At 38.7% G+C, this 18,205-nt stretch overlaps 1 protein-coding gene across 2 annotated transcripts in view; it reads right to left on the reverse strand.

Moving 5' to 3' along the window:
* Positions 1-14,722: 14,722 nt before the first annotated feature.
* sprt (PDZ domain-containing protein sprite) overlaps positions 14,723-18,205 on the reverse strand; it is a 46,750-nt gene continuing 43,267 nt past the window's right edge. For both annotated transcript variants that reach the window (XM_065225898.1, XM_065225899.1), the window contains exons 5-6: positions 17,984-18,157; positions 14,723-16,205 (exon numbers count right to left, since the gene is read on the reverse strand). In XM_065225898.1, the coding sequence (XP_065081970.1) occupies positions 14,810-16,205; positions 17,984-18,157 (1,570 nt within the window). In that variant the 3' untranslated portion in view covers positions 14,723-14,809. The remainder of the gene's footprint in view (positions 16,206-17,983; positions 18,158-18,205) is intronic.

Genomic DNA, 18,205 nt, shown 5'->3' on the forward strand with positions numbered 1-18,205 from the left:
CTTGTTTTCCGTGCTGAGCACCAATGCTACCGACGTGCCAGGAAGGCAGCTCCCACACCTGGACCCTACCTATCGACCCATCAACTCATGAACCGGGGACCAACGGCTTTACTTCCCATCCGAAGGAAGGCGTGATCAGAGATGTTATGCCTCAGAACATCACGGCGGCACCGACTGGGATTGAACCCAGGCCTGCTGGGGTGAGAGGGAATAACGCTTACCACTACACCACCGGCGCCGTTGGAAACCATGTAGAAGCTCTCTATACAGAGACTTCAGCAAGGCTTCTCAAATGGTTAGAATCTTATTGAACTAATCGCCAACAAATAGTTAGATTCAAAGGGAAGAAATCAAATCCTATTTAAGTTACCTCAGGAGTACCCCAAGGGTCTCATTTAGGGCCTCTGCTGTTTATATTATTTGTCAACAACAATTCCTCAAGCGGCGCCGGCGGTGTAGTGGTAGGCGTTATTGCCTCTCACCCCAAAGGGCCTGCGTACAATCCTAGTGGACGCCGTCGAGATTTTCTGACGCTCATCAAGGGTCCGACAAACAGTGCCCCAAACGCGACGATTTCAAGCGGATCCGAAAACAGGCGTCCACAAGAAACAAACGAGGACAGAATGACAAAACACCGGCATTCAGAGTGGAAGACTTCCCGCCTCTTCGTGCTACACAAAACGATCAAGGAAATCCGTGGGTGAAATCCATCCCACGTCAAATCTGGAAGGTAGCAAGAATCATACCAATCCGCAAACCCGGTAAGCATATTTATTTGTTAAGGATATCGTTTCGCATCATATTGATTCAATAAGGTTTTTTTTTTATTTAAAGTTTACATCCCCTCCCGGCAACTACGAAATCGAAATATTTTTATTACAAGCTACCATCGTACAAACTATGCCAAATTTGGACCTTTAAATCAGATGATGGTAACTTACAATAAGCATAGCGAAACCACAAACGAAGTGACAGACGACTTTCTCCGAAGAAATTTATTAAAATAATGTGGTTCTCAGTAATGAACTAATTCAAGTTGGTTTTGTGTGCAATGATCTGGCAACTCGCGTTCTCGCTCGCGTTGACGGGGTGCTGTTTTCTCACTCATCGAAGGAAAGTTTGATTAGAGTGAGAAAGTAAGGAACAGTCAGCGCGGGAACCGTGTGCGTTACTATAGGTGCGGTGTACGAAACGTTGCGTGTCGAGCGACAGGGGCAAATACATCCTCAAAATCTTCGCCGAACTTCTGTGAAAAACCTTGAGCCACGACTCGCGCTTTGTGCTCCACAATGTTGCCATTTTCGTCGCGCTTCAGCTTATACACCCAGCGTGATCCTACGACTTTCTTTCCTTTCGGCAATTGAACGAGTTCCCACGTTTGGTTCCGCTTGTGTGAGTCCAGTTCGTCTTCCATCGCATTTCGCCATTCCTCGATCTTCAGCGCTTCCAGTACGTTGATCGGTTCCTCCGAGGCACAAGCCATGTTTCCGACGGCGTAATCGAGCACATAATCATCCAGATTCCGTGGTGGCATGCCACGCGTCTGACGCTGCGAGCGACGAACAGGTTCTACCTGAACTGATTTCTCTTCTTGAACTTCTTCCTCTGCTTCCGGGACAAGTTTTTCTGCATTGCTTTCTCCGATTTCGACTCGGTGCCGACACCCTCACGCTCCAACCGGCGATGATATTCATCCATTAGTTTGGATTTGACAATATCCAGCGAGATATCGTCATCTTCACGACTGTCCAAAGCCGCAACAATACTATCAAACGAGGGTGGCAAACTTCTCAGGAGCATGCACACTTTTGTGTCTTTGTCCAATTCCGTGCCGGCAGCGTCCAAACGATCGAAAAGATCGTCTATCTCACGCAAATGTTCCTCCAAATTTCCGTGCTCGGGGAGGTTTACCGCACACAACTTCTTCAATAAAGAAACTCGTACCGAACGCGTCGTCTTATGGTGGTACGATTTCAACGCGTTGAACACTTCGTGAGCACTTGTACAGTTCTTAATGAGCGATAACTGGCTGTCCTCAAGCAGCAGCACCAAAGTGGCCTTCGCCTTCCGATCGGCGTTCCTCCACTCATCGTCCCGTCCCTCTCCCAGCGGGAATGGTTCACTCACGACAGTCCACAAGTCTTCACGCTGCAATAGCATCTCGACGCGCACTTTCCAAGTTTGCCAATTTGTGCCATTCAACTTGGCAAAGGCAAAACGCGAATCAGCCATCTTGGCAAAATAGCACCGTTATCCCGCACTCGCGACGAAACGCCGTCGAACTTTCGCGATACTCCGTCACTTTCGGACCGGACTATTTCTACCACTATTTCTCAAATCCTACTGTTTCCTGGGCCCATAACCTGACGACTATACGACCAGGTGGAGCAGCGCAGCGGACCAGCGAAACCAGGTTCGGATTCGGAACGGTGAAATAAACACGCGGACTAACTTTTAAAGGAACAATGTATTTCACATAAAAGGAATAATAAACCGTACGCGGGAAACGTGCTTTTAGTAGTAAGAATAGCTGTCAAACTTACCGTGAGGTAAGACGATTCGATGAGAGATCGTACTCACCCGGGGGTGCTTGGATGCACCGCGTAGTTGTCAGGAGGTAATCATCGCTCCTAACAGAGTCACGAGAAAAGGGTTTGCGAAGTTTTATTAGCAATAGCTGATGTGCTCTTTTCTGTTGTTGGTCGTGATTTGTTCGATTGGTTCCGCTATTTGACAGTTCAATTGGTTCTCGAGATTCTATCCGCCAGACTATGAATATAGCGACTATAAATAGCATCAACTAAATCCACTAATCCTACACTCAGAAAAAAATTAAACTAATTAGTATAAAAATCACACTAAAACGCTATTCGCCTGGTTGCCAACAAAACGAGCCTAGTATAAACTTGAAGTATAAGGGGTATAGTTTATCTTTTGAATATACATGCGTAGTTTACCGGTGGATTATCTATACAATGTATTTGATCACTGTCATTTTAATGTCGGTACGGTCCCATCTCATCGTTGTAAATCCCACCGGCCTCGGTCTCAGAGTATTTCACCTTATCCACCAGCGCTACGTGCTTATCGCACCACGACTGGAACGTATCCATGGATCGCACGTAATGCAACAGGCACCTTTTCCGCATCCCACAGAGCGTATGAAATGTACAGAAGCACTTCTTTACGCAGCAAGAACGTTAGCATACCGCTCCTTGCAGATGTAGCACTTTTGTCCTTGGATACGAGCTTCCTCATTCTGATGTCCTCCTCCATGAATCCGAAGATTCCCTCCTCGTCTTCCCCATGATGGACCAAGTTCGACGTCAGCAGCTGAAATAAATTTCCCATTATCTAATCATTCACAACCAAACAAATGTAAGTAAACCTACCAGACAGTGGTAGCAACAATCAACACGAAACTAACGATTTTAAATTGGCTCACCACTTGACTAGCCTATTGGTCCCAAGCAAACGATTAACGTACCCTATTCTAGTCGAAATTCTAGTACTACGCAATGTTTGTTTTGATTCGCTATGAAAATTTGACAGATAAAATGAGGGGTTATTGGTTTTTTCTATGTTTCGAGGGGTGATTCGACAAGCTTGGGACCGAAGATAGTACCAGAGGTGAGCCAAAAAGTTGAGCACGTTTCTTCGGGACCTACTTGTCTTAGAGTTACCTCTATGGTGGTAGTGCACCCGAATGCGCCACTTTTTGTGAAACACCATGAAACTCAATCAACGGATTCCACGTAATGGTCAGAACATTTTCCACCAGTTCCAGTCTAATCGACAAACAGTGAGCATGCATAAGGGCGAATACGCGATGATCGATTCTCTTTATCGATTTTCTCTTTGCATTGCTACAGCTAAGCGAAACAATTTTCTAGAATTTGTTTAATGCAGAGTAGTAACAACACCCGCATAAACGCGAACCATAAATTGACCTTACCTAAAATGGTTAAAAATTGTTTATAATCCCTGCTAAACTTTAACTGAAATGGTTATGGAACTTTACATGAACGTTTAATGATAAAGTTTCAACCTTATGTATTATGGTTTTTTGGAACTGGACCTTACAAATAATGGGTTGTTAAGAACCATTACCATTCCAAATTCTTGTTTTCTCCATACATTTTCGGAAAGAGAACTATATTAGAACCTTTTAACTTATGGTTTGAGAACTTTAATGGTAATGGTTATGGTAGTCAGTAAGGTTCATTAATGGTTTTGTATTATCGCTCAACTTTACGTGGAATATATCGTGAATTGGTAATCAGTAAATTACAGGCAACCAATTCGCGATATATTCCACATAAAGTTGATCGATGTTAGAAAACCATTCGTGGACCTTACTGACTACCATAACCATTACCATTAAAGTTCTCAAACCATAAGTTAAAAGGTTCTAATATAGTTCTCTTTCAGAAAATGTATGGAGAAAACAAGAATTTGGAATGGTAATGGTTCTTAACAACCCATTATTTGTAAGGTCCAGTTCCAAAAAACCATAATACATAAGGTTGAAACTTTATCATTAAACGTTCATGTAAAGTTCCATAACCATTTCAGTTAAAGTTTAGCAGGGATTATAAACAATTTTTAACCATTTTAGGTAAGGTCAATTTATGGTTCGCGTTTATGCGGGCAATCAATACGAAACTAACGATTTTAATTTGGCTCACTACTTGACTAGCCTATTGGTCCCAAGCAAACAATTAACGTACCCCATTCTAGTCGAAATTCTAGTACTACGCAATGTTTGTTTTGATTTGCTATGAAAGTTTGACAGATAAAATGAGGGGTTATTGGTTTTTCCTATAATTCGAGGGGTGAATCGATTAGCTTGGGACCGAAGAGAGTACCAGAGCTGAGCCAAAAAGTTGTGCACATAATTTCGGGAGCTTCTAGTCTTAGAGTTAGCTCTATGGTAGTAACAGGTTGTATTGGCTATCGAAAGCAACAGCAAACGCACCGAGAAACGTTAAATCTAGCGAGTTATTAACAAAAGAGAAAATCGACGAAGAGAATCGATCATCGCGTATAGGCCCTTATGCATGCCCACTGTCGATATGCACTAATGACCGCCAGCTTGGACCACAGTAAAAACAAAAAACAAAACGTGCCACCTACCCACCTACCGCTTGCAGCACGACTAATCTAGGTGTGGTAAGAACTAATCACCCTAGACATGGATACTTTCGGAAGGCTTTTTGACTGCTATTCATACTTGATATAAAGTTTAAGCTATGATAGTGTGAAAATTTAATCTATGGCACGTATACAACCGGTGAATTTTAAAAATGTTTATTTTTTAATCTAATAATGAATTGTATTATTTTTGAGTGTATTCCTGATTCTATCCGCCAGACTATGAATAAGGCGACTATAAATAGCATCAACTACTTTTAGCTAGAGTCGGTGTATAATGAGTCACGCCAAGAGAAAAACAGTTGAACTCGCATCACGGTTTTCGAAAGATTCCCTTTCTTTTAACTTGGCAACAGAGGACTTCTGCATCAACTTCAAATGACTTCTACCCAGGAAAAAAATTAATGGCTGTAGTAAATCATTATAATCAGTGATTTTGTCGGATTATCTTAAAGAAAAATAGTAGAAATTGTCATTACTGATCATTACAAAACGTATCGCATGAAATATGTAATGCTCACTGCGTGTATATGATCATTTCTTCCACAAACGAAGTGACAGACGGAGCGGCTCGAAAACTTTGGTGACTAACCTGCTATTGCAATTTTTCAGTGTACCACATGGCAACACCACTACTACTGGATTGTACCACATGGCAACACTACTACCACAAACGAAGTGACAGACGACTATCTGGCGAAGAAATCAATTAAAATAATGTGGTTCGCTGTAATAGAATTTTCTTAGAAGCTTTTGCCATCATCCACCAGATGGGATAGTATTTTTGTTTTGATTTGAACATAGTTGGTTTTGTGTGCAATATGATCTTTGACAGTGTGCAAAGAGTGTATCATTTTGTCATTTTTTTTATGCATTTCAGTTTAGAGTAGAGTGAAAGAGATAGAACCAAAACATTCTAGTACAATCCATTAGTAGTGTTGCAATGTCGTACACTGAAAAATTGCAATAGCAGGTGCGTCACCAAAGTTTTCGAGCCGCTCCGTCTGTCACTTCGTTTGTGCTACTACTAGATTGAACTAGCATTTTCACCAAATGTACTAGAATGTTTTGGTTCTATCTCTTTCACTCTACTCAAAACTGAAATGCATAAAAAAATGACAAAAAGATACGCACTCTTTGCACACTGTCAAAGAATCATTGTACACAAAATCAACTTTGTTCAAATCAAAACAAAAAAAACTAACCCATCTGGTGGATGATGGCACAAGCTTCCAAGAAAATTCTATTACAGTGAACCACATTATTTAAATGGATTTCTTGGCCAGTTAGTCGTCTGTCACTTCGTTTGTGATTTCTTCGGTTATATTTTATATTTAATTGCAATACCTTTCGTGGACCTTTCATAGCATCGTAATGCTTGTTTACTTTGCACGATAGGTAGCCGGTTTGACAGTTCAATAGGTAGACTTGGCTTCACTCTTGGCGTGACTCATTATACACCGACTCTACTTTAAGCTAGTACATATGAGTAGATAGTGTTGCCGTGAGGTACACTCAAAAATTTCAAATGAAAGTGCGTCAAATGAAATTTCGAGCCGCTCCGTCTGTCACTTCGTTTGTGGCGAAACTATTGACTTTACAATGAGAAAAGCCAAATTGAAGCACTACTTCAATCCTATTCCTGTTCATAGCAAAAGTAATACAATGTTAACAATATACTGTTTAGTCTAGTTGTATGGATATAATATTGCTTAGAAGAAAGACATAAAATGTAATTAACATTGTATCAAAACGGTCTACTCTTGATTGACGACGAATAAATAAATAAATAAATATAGATGTCAAACCTTTTCTAATAAATCGATTAATCAACAAAAATAATATTCTAAGATTCGATTCAAAATCGCCCATTACTGCTTGAAAGCCTTTTATTCACTGTAACTGGAAAGTCCCCATTATTGGGTACAATTTCACCTATTCGAAGTAAAATAGGTTAACCCATTTAATTGTACAACAGTTACCCATTAATGGGTAACTGGTATCATAAATGTGTAATCACAGACAAACAGACGTAACTCTTTGAAAAAGTTTTTCTTGAAAACATAGTATCACAAAACATAGGACCTCAGTAGCGACATCTTTCAGGCTTCTCGCGGAAAACAAGCTTGCTCGCAAACTCGCAAACAATATTGCATAAAAGTTCTATAGAATGTATAGAAACGTCAAAGTGATCCGATGCCAGCGCTGCGGCGAATAGTTCGCGGAACTTATAATATTCAAATCAACCGTTAAATACGTGAACGAAGATACACAATGAAGAGTTACGTCTGTTTGTCTGTGGTGTAATTGTTATCCATTCTTGGGTAAACGTTACTCAATAACGGTTTATTTGTTTACCCATTAAATGGGCTTTACTTCAAAATGGGTGAAATCGTACTCATTAATGGGTCTATAAAGTTAGAGTGTATACATGATGAGGAATGATGCACATATAGATGTAGGAAAAGCGTGACGAGGGGAGGGGTTAATTTTTTCCTCAATTTCGCGTGACATAATTAGGGCATGGCCCCTGATTCACGACCGTCCTTACGCTCATATTTGAGTTCCTCATACTACATCTCGCAAAAAACGTAGGTCACTCATAGGCCGAGTAATTTTGACGTAGGACTACGTCTTTGATTTCTATATGGGGGTACACTTTGTGAAAACCGAAAATGGAACATGTAACAAATTAAGAAAGATTTTGAACGTTATTAACTCAGCTGCCCCTGGTCCAATTTCAATAATTTTATCGCCAATCGATCAGAAATATGGCTACGCATCGATAACATTGCTTCCAAATGTTGATTTTTGACAAAAAACTATTGAAAAACTGGTAAATGTCCAGCATTGTTCAAAAGCGTCGAATTAACTAACAAATCCACCAATTACCTACATGCATATGCTGCTTCCCCAGCACAGACGTCAGAGAGTAGTAAGTAGACGAAACAAGTCGAAGTGGCATTCGCCTCCGATCCTCGGGCGCGTGCGAATAGGGAGGATGGAATTGCGTAATATTTTGCACACTCATCGCCATATTCAGAACCAAACGCAAAGTTCTTCAAGATAACCACCATCCGTCGTCTGGCTCGCCGTGGCGGTGTCAAACGTATCTCCGGTCTGATCTACGAGGTGTGCTGAAGGTGTTCCTGGAAAATGAGGTCCGTGGTGCTGTCACCTACACTAAACACGCCATCAAGCTTACACCAGTAAAGAGTTGGAATAGAATTTATCTGTGCTTGTTTGTCCATATTCATCCACATTGTCCATTTTTGATTGATTCTCTTAATCAACTTTCTCTTTGAAAAAGATTACTACAAATTTGGTACTCCTACAATTAAAAAACGGAAAGAGTTGAGATAATAAATAATTGATCAATTAAAAGAACTAAATGCTCTTCACATTTATTCCGTCCACTAGCGGTCCTACGTCAAGCTTCCGTTCGTGCCCCTAGGCACAGACCCTTCTACTTTTTTTTCTTCAAATACGAGCAAATGTCACTCATATATGAGTCAGCCAAATATGAATATCATTTACTCAAATTTGAGTTAAATTTTTCTCAGTCCAGTCCAATGACTTTCACGTCGAACGGATTCATGCCAATGTTGTTCATTTGACAACTTGTCACTTCCAACACAGTTTACCCATTTTGGGTAGGTTCAGTTTTGACCGATCTGGGTGGATTCTAATCAAATTTGAGTAGTTTTGAAATAATGTGTATGTTTTTCAACGAATTAGAATAAACGGAACTCAAATATAAGTTAATCTCAACGGCCGTGAGCATACACGCCTTTTAGCTGTGACACAACCCCAATAGTTTTAACTTTACACGACATTTCATAACTCCCCAAATTTGGGTAGAATCCACCCAGATCGTTCAAAACTGAACCTACCCAAAAATGGGAAAACTATAATGAGAGTTACAAGTTGACAAATGGACAACGTCAACATGAATCCGATCGACTTTGTTCATTTGCCGACTTGTCACTTCCAACAAAGTTTACCCATTTTGGGTAGGTTCTGTTTTGAACGATCTGGATGGATTTTACCCAAATTTGGGTAGTTTTAAATAGCGTGAATATTTTCTCCAACGCACGGCCGTTGAATCTAACTCATATTTCAGTTCCGTTAACTAAAATTCGCAAAACCGCTGGGGTTTATGATGTTTTATGAAATTGTTTACAAACCTTCGCAAACATGTAGGTTTATTATCCCGTAAAAAAAAAAATACAATAAAAATACAATGATTTTCATTGTCATTGTAACCATGTTATTTACTGTCAAAACATTGGACATTTTTGTCCATTACCATAAAATCACTACGAAATTCATGGTTCACAACAATGAAAATCACGGTATTTTAGAAATTTACAGTAAAAAAGGGGGGTTGTTAAGCATCTTAACAATATAAAAAAATGATTTTTCTCGAACAAATTTGATCTCATCACACTAATTTTCGTTGTTTGAGCATTGTATCGTTAAAAATAGAAATTAATTTTTCCTCCCGTACTATAATTTAACAATAAATTTCAATATACTCGAAATTCTACAGTAGAAATCATTGTAATTTCGTTGTTTTATTATAATATTTTTTTTTCGGGATGGCTTGCTTACGTTTCGAACCAGTTATACGAGGTAAGCAAAGATTGACAGCCTTATCTCACCCCTGTTAAAACGTACACAGAGAAAAAAATTACCCTAAATTTAAGTTCTTTTTACTTAAGTTTGGGTAATTTTGAGTTTTGCATCCCATACTCTCACTCTTTTTGTTGTTTTCAAAAACGGAGCGAGAGATTCGACTTTCCCATGACTATCGTTCAATGAGCTATTATTGAGTATATGAGTCAATTGAACTTAATTTTGGGTAGAAAATACTCACGAGTAAGTAATTATTTTTTGCCGTAATCAAATGTGACCTACGCTTTTAGGAATTTCGCCATATTCCTAAGTAAAAATTACTCACTATCTGAGTAAGATTAGTTTTCAGCTTAACTAAGTAAAATTTTCGTCGATTTTACAGGAAAAACTCTTCTAATATGAGAAAAATCAAGAGAGGTTTCACTCAGTCTATTTTTATCCAACACTGAGTAAAATTGTTGTTGATTTCAGGTTTGCGATTGCTCATTATAGCTAAAATGCTATTTTTCGTAATTATGAAACAATGAGATACTATAATCACAGGCAAACAGACGTAACTCTTCATTGTGTATCTTCGTTCACGTATTTAACGGTTGATTTGAATATTATAAGTTCCGCGAACTACTCGCCGCAGCGCTGGCATCGGATCACTTTGACGTTTCTATACATTCTATAGAACTTTTATGCAATATTGTTTACGAGTTAGCGAGCAAGCTTGTTTTCCGCGAGAAGCCTGAAAGATGTCGCTACTGAGGTCCTATGTTTTGTGATACTATGTTTTCAAGAAAAACTTTTTCAAAGAGTTACGTCTGTTTGTCTGTGCTATAATGATAATTTTCATTTGTAAGATGCAAGAAGAGGTGGTAAAATTTGTGTATGACATATAAAATTTGTCAATTTTGCTTTCAGAAGGTCACAACTAGCGATTTTATGATCGCTGATTGCTCGCTCATCGCGTTGCTCATCGTTACAGCTAATCGCTAGTTGTGACCTTCTGAAAGCAAAATTGACAAATTTTATATGTCATACACAAACTTTACCACTTCTTCTTGCATCTTACAAATAAAAATTATCATTATAGTATCTCATTGTTTCATAATTACGAAAAATAGCATTTTAGCTGTAATGAGCAATTGCAAGCCGGGTTGATTTTCCTCATATTCGAGCAAATTTTTGAGCAAAAGCATGGAAAATTTACTTCGGTCTATAGAGTAACCTTTGTAACTTATGCTTTTAGAAATGTCTCCATACAAATGAGTAAAAGAGATTATCCATAAAAATCCCACGGTCGATAATACAGTCAACCTCCATTTTGATTTTTTTTTCAAATGGTCTTCGAAATGCATGTGTTTATTCAGAGGTCTTATTCCACTAAACATACCTTAATCATCCATCTTGAAGATTTTTTTTTCTTTGATTTGTTATCCGTCGATCTTGTTTTCCGTGCTGAGCACCAATGCTACCGACGCCAGGTAGGCAGTTCCCACACGCCACACCTGGACCCTACCTATCGACTCATCAACTCATGAACCGGGGACCAACTGCTTTACTTCCCTACTAGGCGGGATCAGAACCATCTTGAAGATAAATGAGAAAGATTTGGAAGTACGGTTATCTGAAATTATTGAAAGATAAAAGCATGATGCGTGGGTCATTACTTTATTAATTTTTCATAAATGTGCGAACATGTTCACTTTATAGCTTAATTTTTGTCCGATAATTGATTAAATCTGACGCAAAAACTTTTAAATTCCTAGATTAAACGACAAACAGACATAACACTCGCAAGTTGTTCGTCGAACACGCATTTAATGGTCAATTAAAAAATGTTTTAATTGGTAGTACCGCCATCTGTGGTGCGCATAGTAAATTCCCTTGCGTTTGAAGTTTACACACTACCGCCACCTGTTCAGCGTGCTGCCCATCACAGTATGCTCAACAGATGGCGGTAGTGTTTTACCGACGATGTTTTATAGTGAAAAGTATGCAATGAGTTATGTCTGTAAGTCTGTGCTAACTCTATCATATCCCATAATAGGTACAAAAGTCAATAATGGTAGAAATAAAGCCAAATTTCCAAAAAGTAATCATCACCTTTTTATGGTTAAAATTATTTAACCCTCTAATGAACATCTATTTTGGAATTGTGGGTAACGTTTGTTCAGTCGTGAGATATTCTACATAATATTGGGTTTGTAGGTATTTAATACCCTGTAACACGGGTAGATCACTTCTGTGTGGTGCGTTACAGTTTCAAATCTACCCCCGATCTCTAGTCCTTACTACTTCTTACTAGGGAAACAGGTTAGCAGCGCCGGTGGTGTAGTGGTAAGCGTAAATAACTGCCTCGCACTCAAAAAGGCCGGGGTTCAATAAAATCTCTGATCACGCCTTCCTTCTGAAGGGAAGTAAAGCCGTTGGTCCCCGGTCCATGAGTTGATGGGTTAATAGGTAGGGTTCAGGGGTGGGAGCTGCCTCCCTGGCGTCGGTAGCATTGGTACTCACTACGGAAAACAAATCTAGGGAAACATAGTTTTTTTTCCAGTAATCAAAGGAACAAACCCTAATATTGTTTCGTTTTACGCCTTATTAGTTGATACTATACTTGATAGTGACAAGACTCGGGTTGCATTCACCGAGGATGATCTTTTATGTGATTCCTAATCTTCATTCATCGTTTTTTATATTGAAATGGCTATGATTAAGGCTCGGATGCATGGTCAATAGGGTGGGTCAAGTTTTTATGGAAGATCACAACTCCCTGCTCCCCACTGCACTTTCAATCTATATTGAGGTCCCCAGTATCTGTTCAAAATTTGAACGAATTTGGTTTCGAAATGGCTTTAAGGGAGAACTTTTACGTTTGTATGGGAAAATATATGAGAAACGGAACGAAACTATTCAGTTGCTTGTCAAAAGTTCCTGGAAACCTGGAACTTAGATTGGGAAAACTTTACAGAAAAACTTTGTCGAAAATCGTAAATTGATTCGCAAAAAGTAACTAACCTTTTACTTTAGGCCAAGGCTCCACGCAAAGTTAGACAAAGTTGTTCTGCATAGTTTTCCAAATCTAATAGCGGTTTTTTTTTTATTGAGTTCCAACCTAGAACGGGTATCAAGATTGGGTCTGCTTGTTGCCTGTCAATCGTCAGTGTGAAAGTTTGGTTTTGTAACATGGTTCGGGTTGAGGTTCGCACTGACGAACTGACGTTTTCGCACGGGTTGGAACTGGTTCCAACCTGAATAATAAACAAATTCGCTGTAAGTCTCAGGTTTGGTCAAAATTGAGCAAATTCTGAATATTTCACAAGTAAATGAATAGTACCGTTCCATTTACCATACATTTTCCCATAAAATCATCGAAGTTCTCCAGCAAATCCATATAATAACCAAATTCGTTCAAATTTTTAGGGGGTTGTTAAGTTGACCCTAATGGTCAATATATCGGTGTCATTGCTGACTTTGTCAGAGATGAACTAGCCTTCGGCTAAAAATCTCTTAAATAAAGATTTAAAAAAAAGCTGACTTTGTCATCAAGGAATGTAATTATGATTGGCAAAGCAGTGTGCGTTTGGGGGGTGCTTGTACTAACAATAAGAATTGGTTCAAGTATTTTTCCTGGAATGTAATAAATTATGTAAATTCAAATGCGCGGATTTTCTAGCGCTAGTGTACTAGCCAATTAACTCATGCTGATAGACGCTGATGCCCTGCTTACATTATACTGGCTGCTTTTTTGCACTAGCGCTAGCAAATCCGCATAGATGTAAACACCACATTAACCGATGACTTGCTCCTGCTAGCTGCAGATCCCAGTGCCACGCCATCCGAAGTGGTAATGAGCAAAGGCATGACATCAGCGCTGTTTTATATCTTTTCAGGTTAAAGCAGAACGATGTGCAACCAAGTGGTACTCGATTATGACGACTGGGTTTGGGAAAAATGTTTATTTCATGAAAACAGTGATAAATTTATAATTTGTTCATTTTTTCAAAAGTTTTTGGATGGAAAATTGGAAAATTATTAATTTCAGTAGATACATAAAGAAATATCCTATCGATTGGCGTATGTGAATTTTAATTTCATCTATAAATGACAAAGTTACAAGTGTTCAAAACCTAACACTATTCCACCACACATATTTTTTTATTTGCACCCCAGTATAGTCGACAAATACGTACTTCTACGTAAAAAAATAGATTAAATGAACGGTTGTAGTAGATTTATGCCCCGAACAGAGGAAAAGCGCCTGTACACTCAAATCCGATTTTACGCGATTTTTGATCGTGTGATCTCAAATAGCAACTAAATTTAATGCAATTTATTTCAAAAAAAAACTCACAAACAATGTTTTAAAAATATGGTGGTGTTAAAAATTCTGCATTATGGAAAAATCGAAAAAGTGAAATCCACGTAAAAACAGAATTGAGTGTATAAGCTATTTAGGAGCTACAAATATTAGTTGGGCAATCATGGTTATGCGTTATTATAATTACTATGCATAGAGATAAGTTAATGTACCAGAACCTGGACGGACACGAGCCTACGCAGGGAAGGACCTGGATATGACCACCCATGTGTGTCTAGAGTATCGCACGAGCTGACGAGTGCAACGGGAAGGACAGTAGGTGTATAGACTAGGGGGTTAGACCCTAGATAAGCCAACTTTGTGGTTGGCACAGCCTATACACTCACCAATTACAACTACAATTATAAGCTATTTAGGAGCTAAAAATATTAGTTGGGCAATCATGGTTATCCGTTATTAGACCATACTAGGAACCATTAGTAGATATTCCCAAGCAATACAATTTTACTCAGTTGATGAGAAGATTCAACAGGCATGAACATTTTATATGAACGATTAAATAACACAGAAATGCATTTTATTAAATATGTATTGCCAAAATATAAACCTCCAAAGATGTTTCTTCAATATAATGCACTCTATTTATAAACATTGCTTAACTCTTTTTTTTTCTCAGTACGTTAAACATAACTTTCGATGGCAAACTTTTCATATGTATTTCTGCCGACCTAGAGATGCAGTTTGAAGAGGAACGTTGTTCTCAATGTACTGTGCAGACATATCTGAGCTTTTCCCACTGCGATGAGATCGTTTCATGCCACGTTTTTTGTCGGTTGATGCGTCTATCAGAATACCTTCGACAGTTTGAAGGCTTTGCGCTCGCTGTAAGGACAAACGAAGCGGTTTCTTTGGTGGAGCAGGTCTCATTCTTATTGGCCCAGATGGTTCAGACGCATATTGTTCATTATTATCACTCTCAAAGTCTAAGCTTTTCACACTTCTCATTTCTCGTCGCGAGATAGATTCGCTAGGAAGGGTTAGTTTGCGCCTGTCTGATGTTCCATTGAGATATTCCACGCTTCTTGCATGAGATCGATGATAATGAAGATGGCGTCGATCAGAATCACTGTCCAAATCATTAGTGCTTCTTTGTAGTTTAGACCCATACTGTTGCATGTATCTTTCACGCTCTAATCGGCGTGCTTCGCGTTCACGTTTATCACGTTCCTTTTTCTGATAGTATTGTGCCGTACTGCTACTCATATCACTGTTGATGGATATTTTCGATGACGACATGGAGTTCCTGAGATTGTGTTTGAGAACGTTGCCACTTGTTAATTCTCCGTTAATTTTATCACATTCTTTGATAATCGTTGTTGTGGTCACGTGACCATGATTTGTCTTTGGACTTTCACTGTTTGGTGGAATTTTAGATGGTTTTCCGTCTATGATGGTCGTGACAAATGAACCTCTTTGGTAGACTTGTGGCTTATTATCCGGAGGAGTTGAAGGTGGTGACGTTATACTGATTGACGTAACGTGTGCTCCACCACTACCATTTATTATGCTCGCTTGGGAACTCCCACTATCTGTATTATTGTCTCTAGCAGCTATCAGTTCTCTCACTTGATCTTCTAAGTATGATATCCTATGTTGAAGCCGCACATTATCGGCTTGCGACTGTTGCAGCTGCTGTTGAGAAAATGGCAATGATTTTTTTCTCAGAATAACCATTTCACATTTTCCAGAAGTGCTCATGAGCTTCTGTAGTTCTTCTCTTGTCCTACCTGGGACGATTTTTCCATTTACTTCAATGATACGATCGCCTCGCTGAAGACCTTCGCCATCCAGAGCCCAGTCAACCCAGAAACCAGGAAAATCCGTCTTCATACTAGCATTCCATCGGCCTGGTGTTGCTTTGACAGCTTGTAGGCTCAAATTGACACCAGATTGCAGCATTCCGTACAGTGAGTTAGATTCGGGTTTTGATTTCTCTAATCGAGCCTGGAGTGCTCTTCCTTCCTCCACTAGCGACAATAGCTGTAGTTCTTCTCTGCCCAGTGCGTATTCCAGCTCGGCCTGGCGGATTCTTATGTCAATGTTGCTGAAAAAGTAGAAAAACTAAGTTAAAAGGGTTGATGACAAATTGGATTAAATATGTTTACTTGAGGTCAAAAGTCAAAAGACCGGGGGACAAAAGGTCGAAGCCAAATGTATGTTTTATTTTCCTGGTAGTAGGGGAAATGCAGGTAATGTCGGCCTAAGTGTCCCTAATTTGGGTCCATACCTAAATTCAGCAATCGACTAAATTTTCAATAGTAACCAAAAATATCCATTAGTAACGTCCCAATAACGCGTTCATCTGGATAAAATTGATAAATAGCAGATTTTAGCGATGGGCCCAATCTTAGATCCATAGGACAACATTAGAGACATTTCCTCTAATTATTGAAATCATGAACAGTTCTGCATATCTCATGATTTGCATTTAACATTTCGATGAATGTTAAAAGCTTAAACAGTCAAAGCAAAGTCATGAAAAAATATGACTTTGCTTTGACTGTTTAAGCTTTTAACATTCGATATCTAGAATTATTGTAAATTTCAAATATCCCCTGGAATGTGGAAGATTCAGGTTTAAAGTTTAGCAAGCAATTAAAATGTGATTTTTTGAAGTATTTTTTCCTTCTTTGGAATTCGTTCGAGTTCCTACTAGTTTCGTAGTTTTTGGCACGATGAATAAAACATGCTTTCACATTATTTTTTCCTACTTTTAAAAGATAGGGCTAACTACCCCATTTCCGGCCTATTAAGCACAACCCGTACTTACTCTTTCTTAATCTAGCGCAGTTTAGCACCTAACGGAATGTTATTATTACTGATGGCTTTCAAATTTATTTGCCTTTCCGTACGTACCGATAAAGAGAAACAAATCGTTGAGATATTGTCAAAAGTCTAACACTGCTTCTTGACGCCAAACTCGGCCAACGGATTATAAACTCGGTCTAACGCGTTGAAACGCCATTGAAACGCCAATGAATTCACTTCGGCCTATCGGATGAAGATAAATATTGATTCGGTCGGAGTGCTTCTTTTGTTTTTGGGAATAATGGGCGCAAACCTTCATATCACGCGTTCTAACTGACTCCGTTCGGTAGCTTATTAACTATAGTATCGTACCAAACGCATAATTGACTTGTTAACTCTGAAATCAAGGATTTATTTGAAGCTTTCTGCTCGATAGGCCTAAAATGGGCGATTAGGCCAAAGTAGTTCTCTACCCTAACTATATAAACATCAGGAAGAGAAACAACAAATTATTTCAGTATAAAAAATCAGGAAGAGAACAGCTACACGGAAAAAAAAATGTTCATGTAGTTTCTATTGGGAATGCACATAATATTTTTACATTAACAAAACCAATGCTATCTATGTGAATTTCACATAACATTCATAAGATCAAATTAGTTCTATATGATAAATCACTTAAATTTCATGTGATTTTGTGGTGCAATTCCCAATTATGATATCACTGAAAGCTATCTGAAATTCTAATGAATATTTTCCATTGGATATGTGATTTATTCTTTGAGTGTAGTTATCCATTATTACATATATGAGCATAGCTCAGAAGTATCAGATTACAATTGCGTAAAATTTGTAAGAATATTGAGCATAATTGCATGTTCATAAGTCTTGGAAATTTCATAGAAAAATACAAACAACAGAGATGTATCGGTTTAATGGTGTCAGCGAGATTTCAGTTAATTTGTTTTATTTTCTTACAAGCAAAGCAGTGTAGTAATTATAAACATACAAGTTTGATTTTTCGAGGATTGAAATATAAATTATCCATTGAAATAAAATATTAATTTTACTTACTCGGTAATGTCCAACTTATCCAGCGTGATTTTTAAGTTTCTTATAGCCACCTTTTTGTTTTCGACATCGGAACGCAACTTCATAAGCTTCTGTTCGGCAGCCGGTCGTTCAACATCGTCAAGTGCTGGTCCCGTCGGTCTAGGAAGTTTACCCAGTCCGAGCTGCAATCGCAAACTATAAAAAAAATATTGATACATTTAATCGTTCTTGCAATAGGAAGCA

This window comes from Ochlerotatus camptorhynchus, unplaced genomic scaffold (assembly GCF_037179485.1).
Source record: "Ochlerotatus camptorhynchus isolate MF236.1 unplaced genomic scaffold, CSIRO-AGI_Acam_v1.1 ptg000240l, whole genome shotgun sequence".
Taxonomy (NCBI): Eukaryota; Metazoa; Arthropoda; class Insecta; order Diptera; family Culicidae; genus Ochlerotatus; species Ochlerotatus camptorhynchus.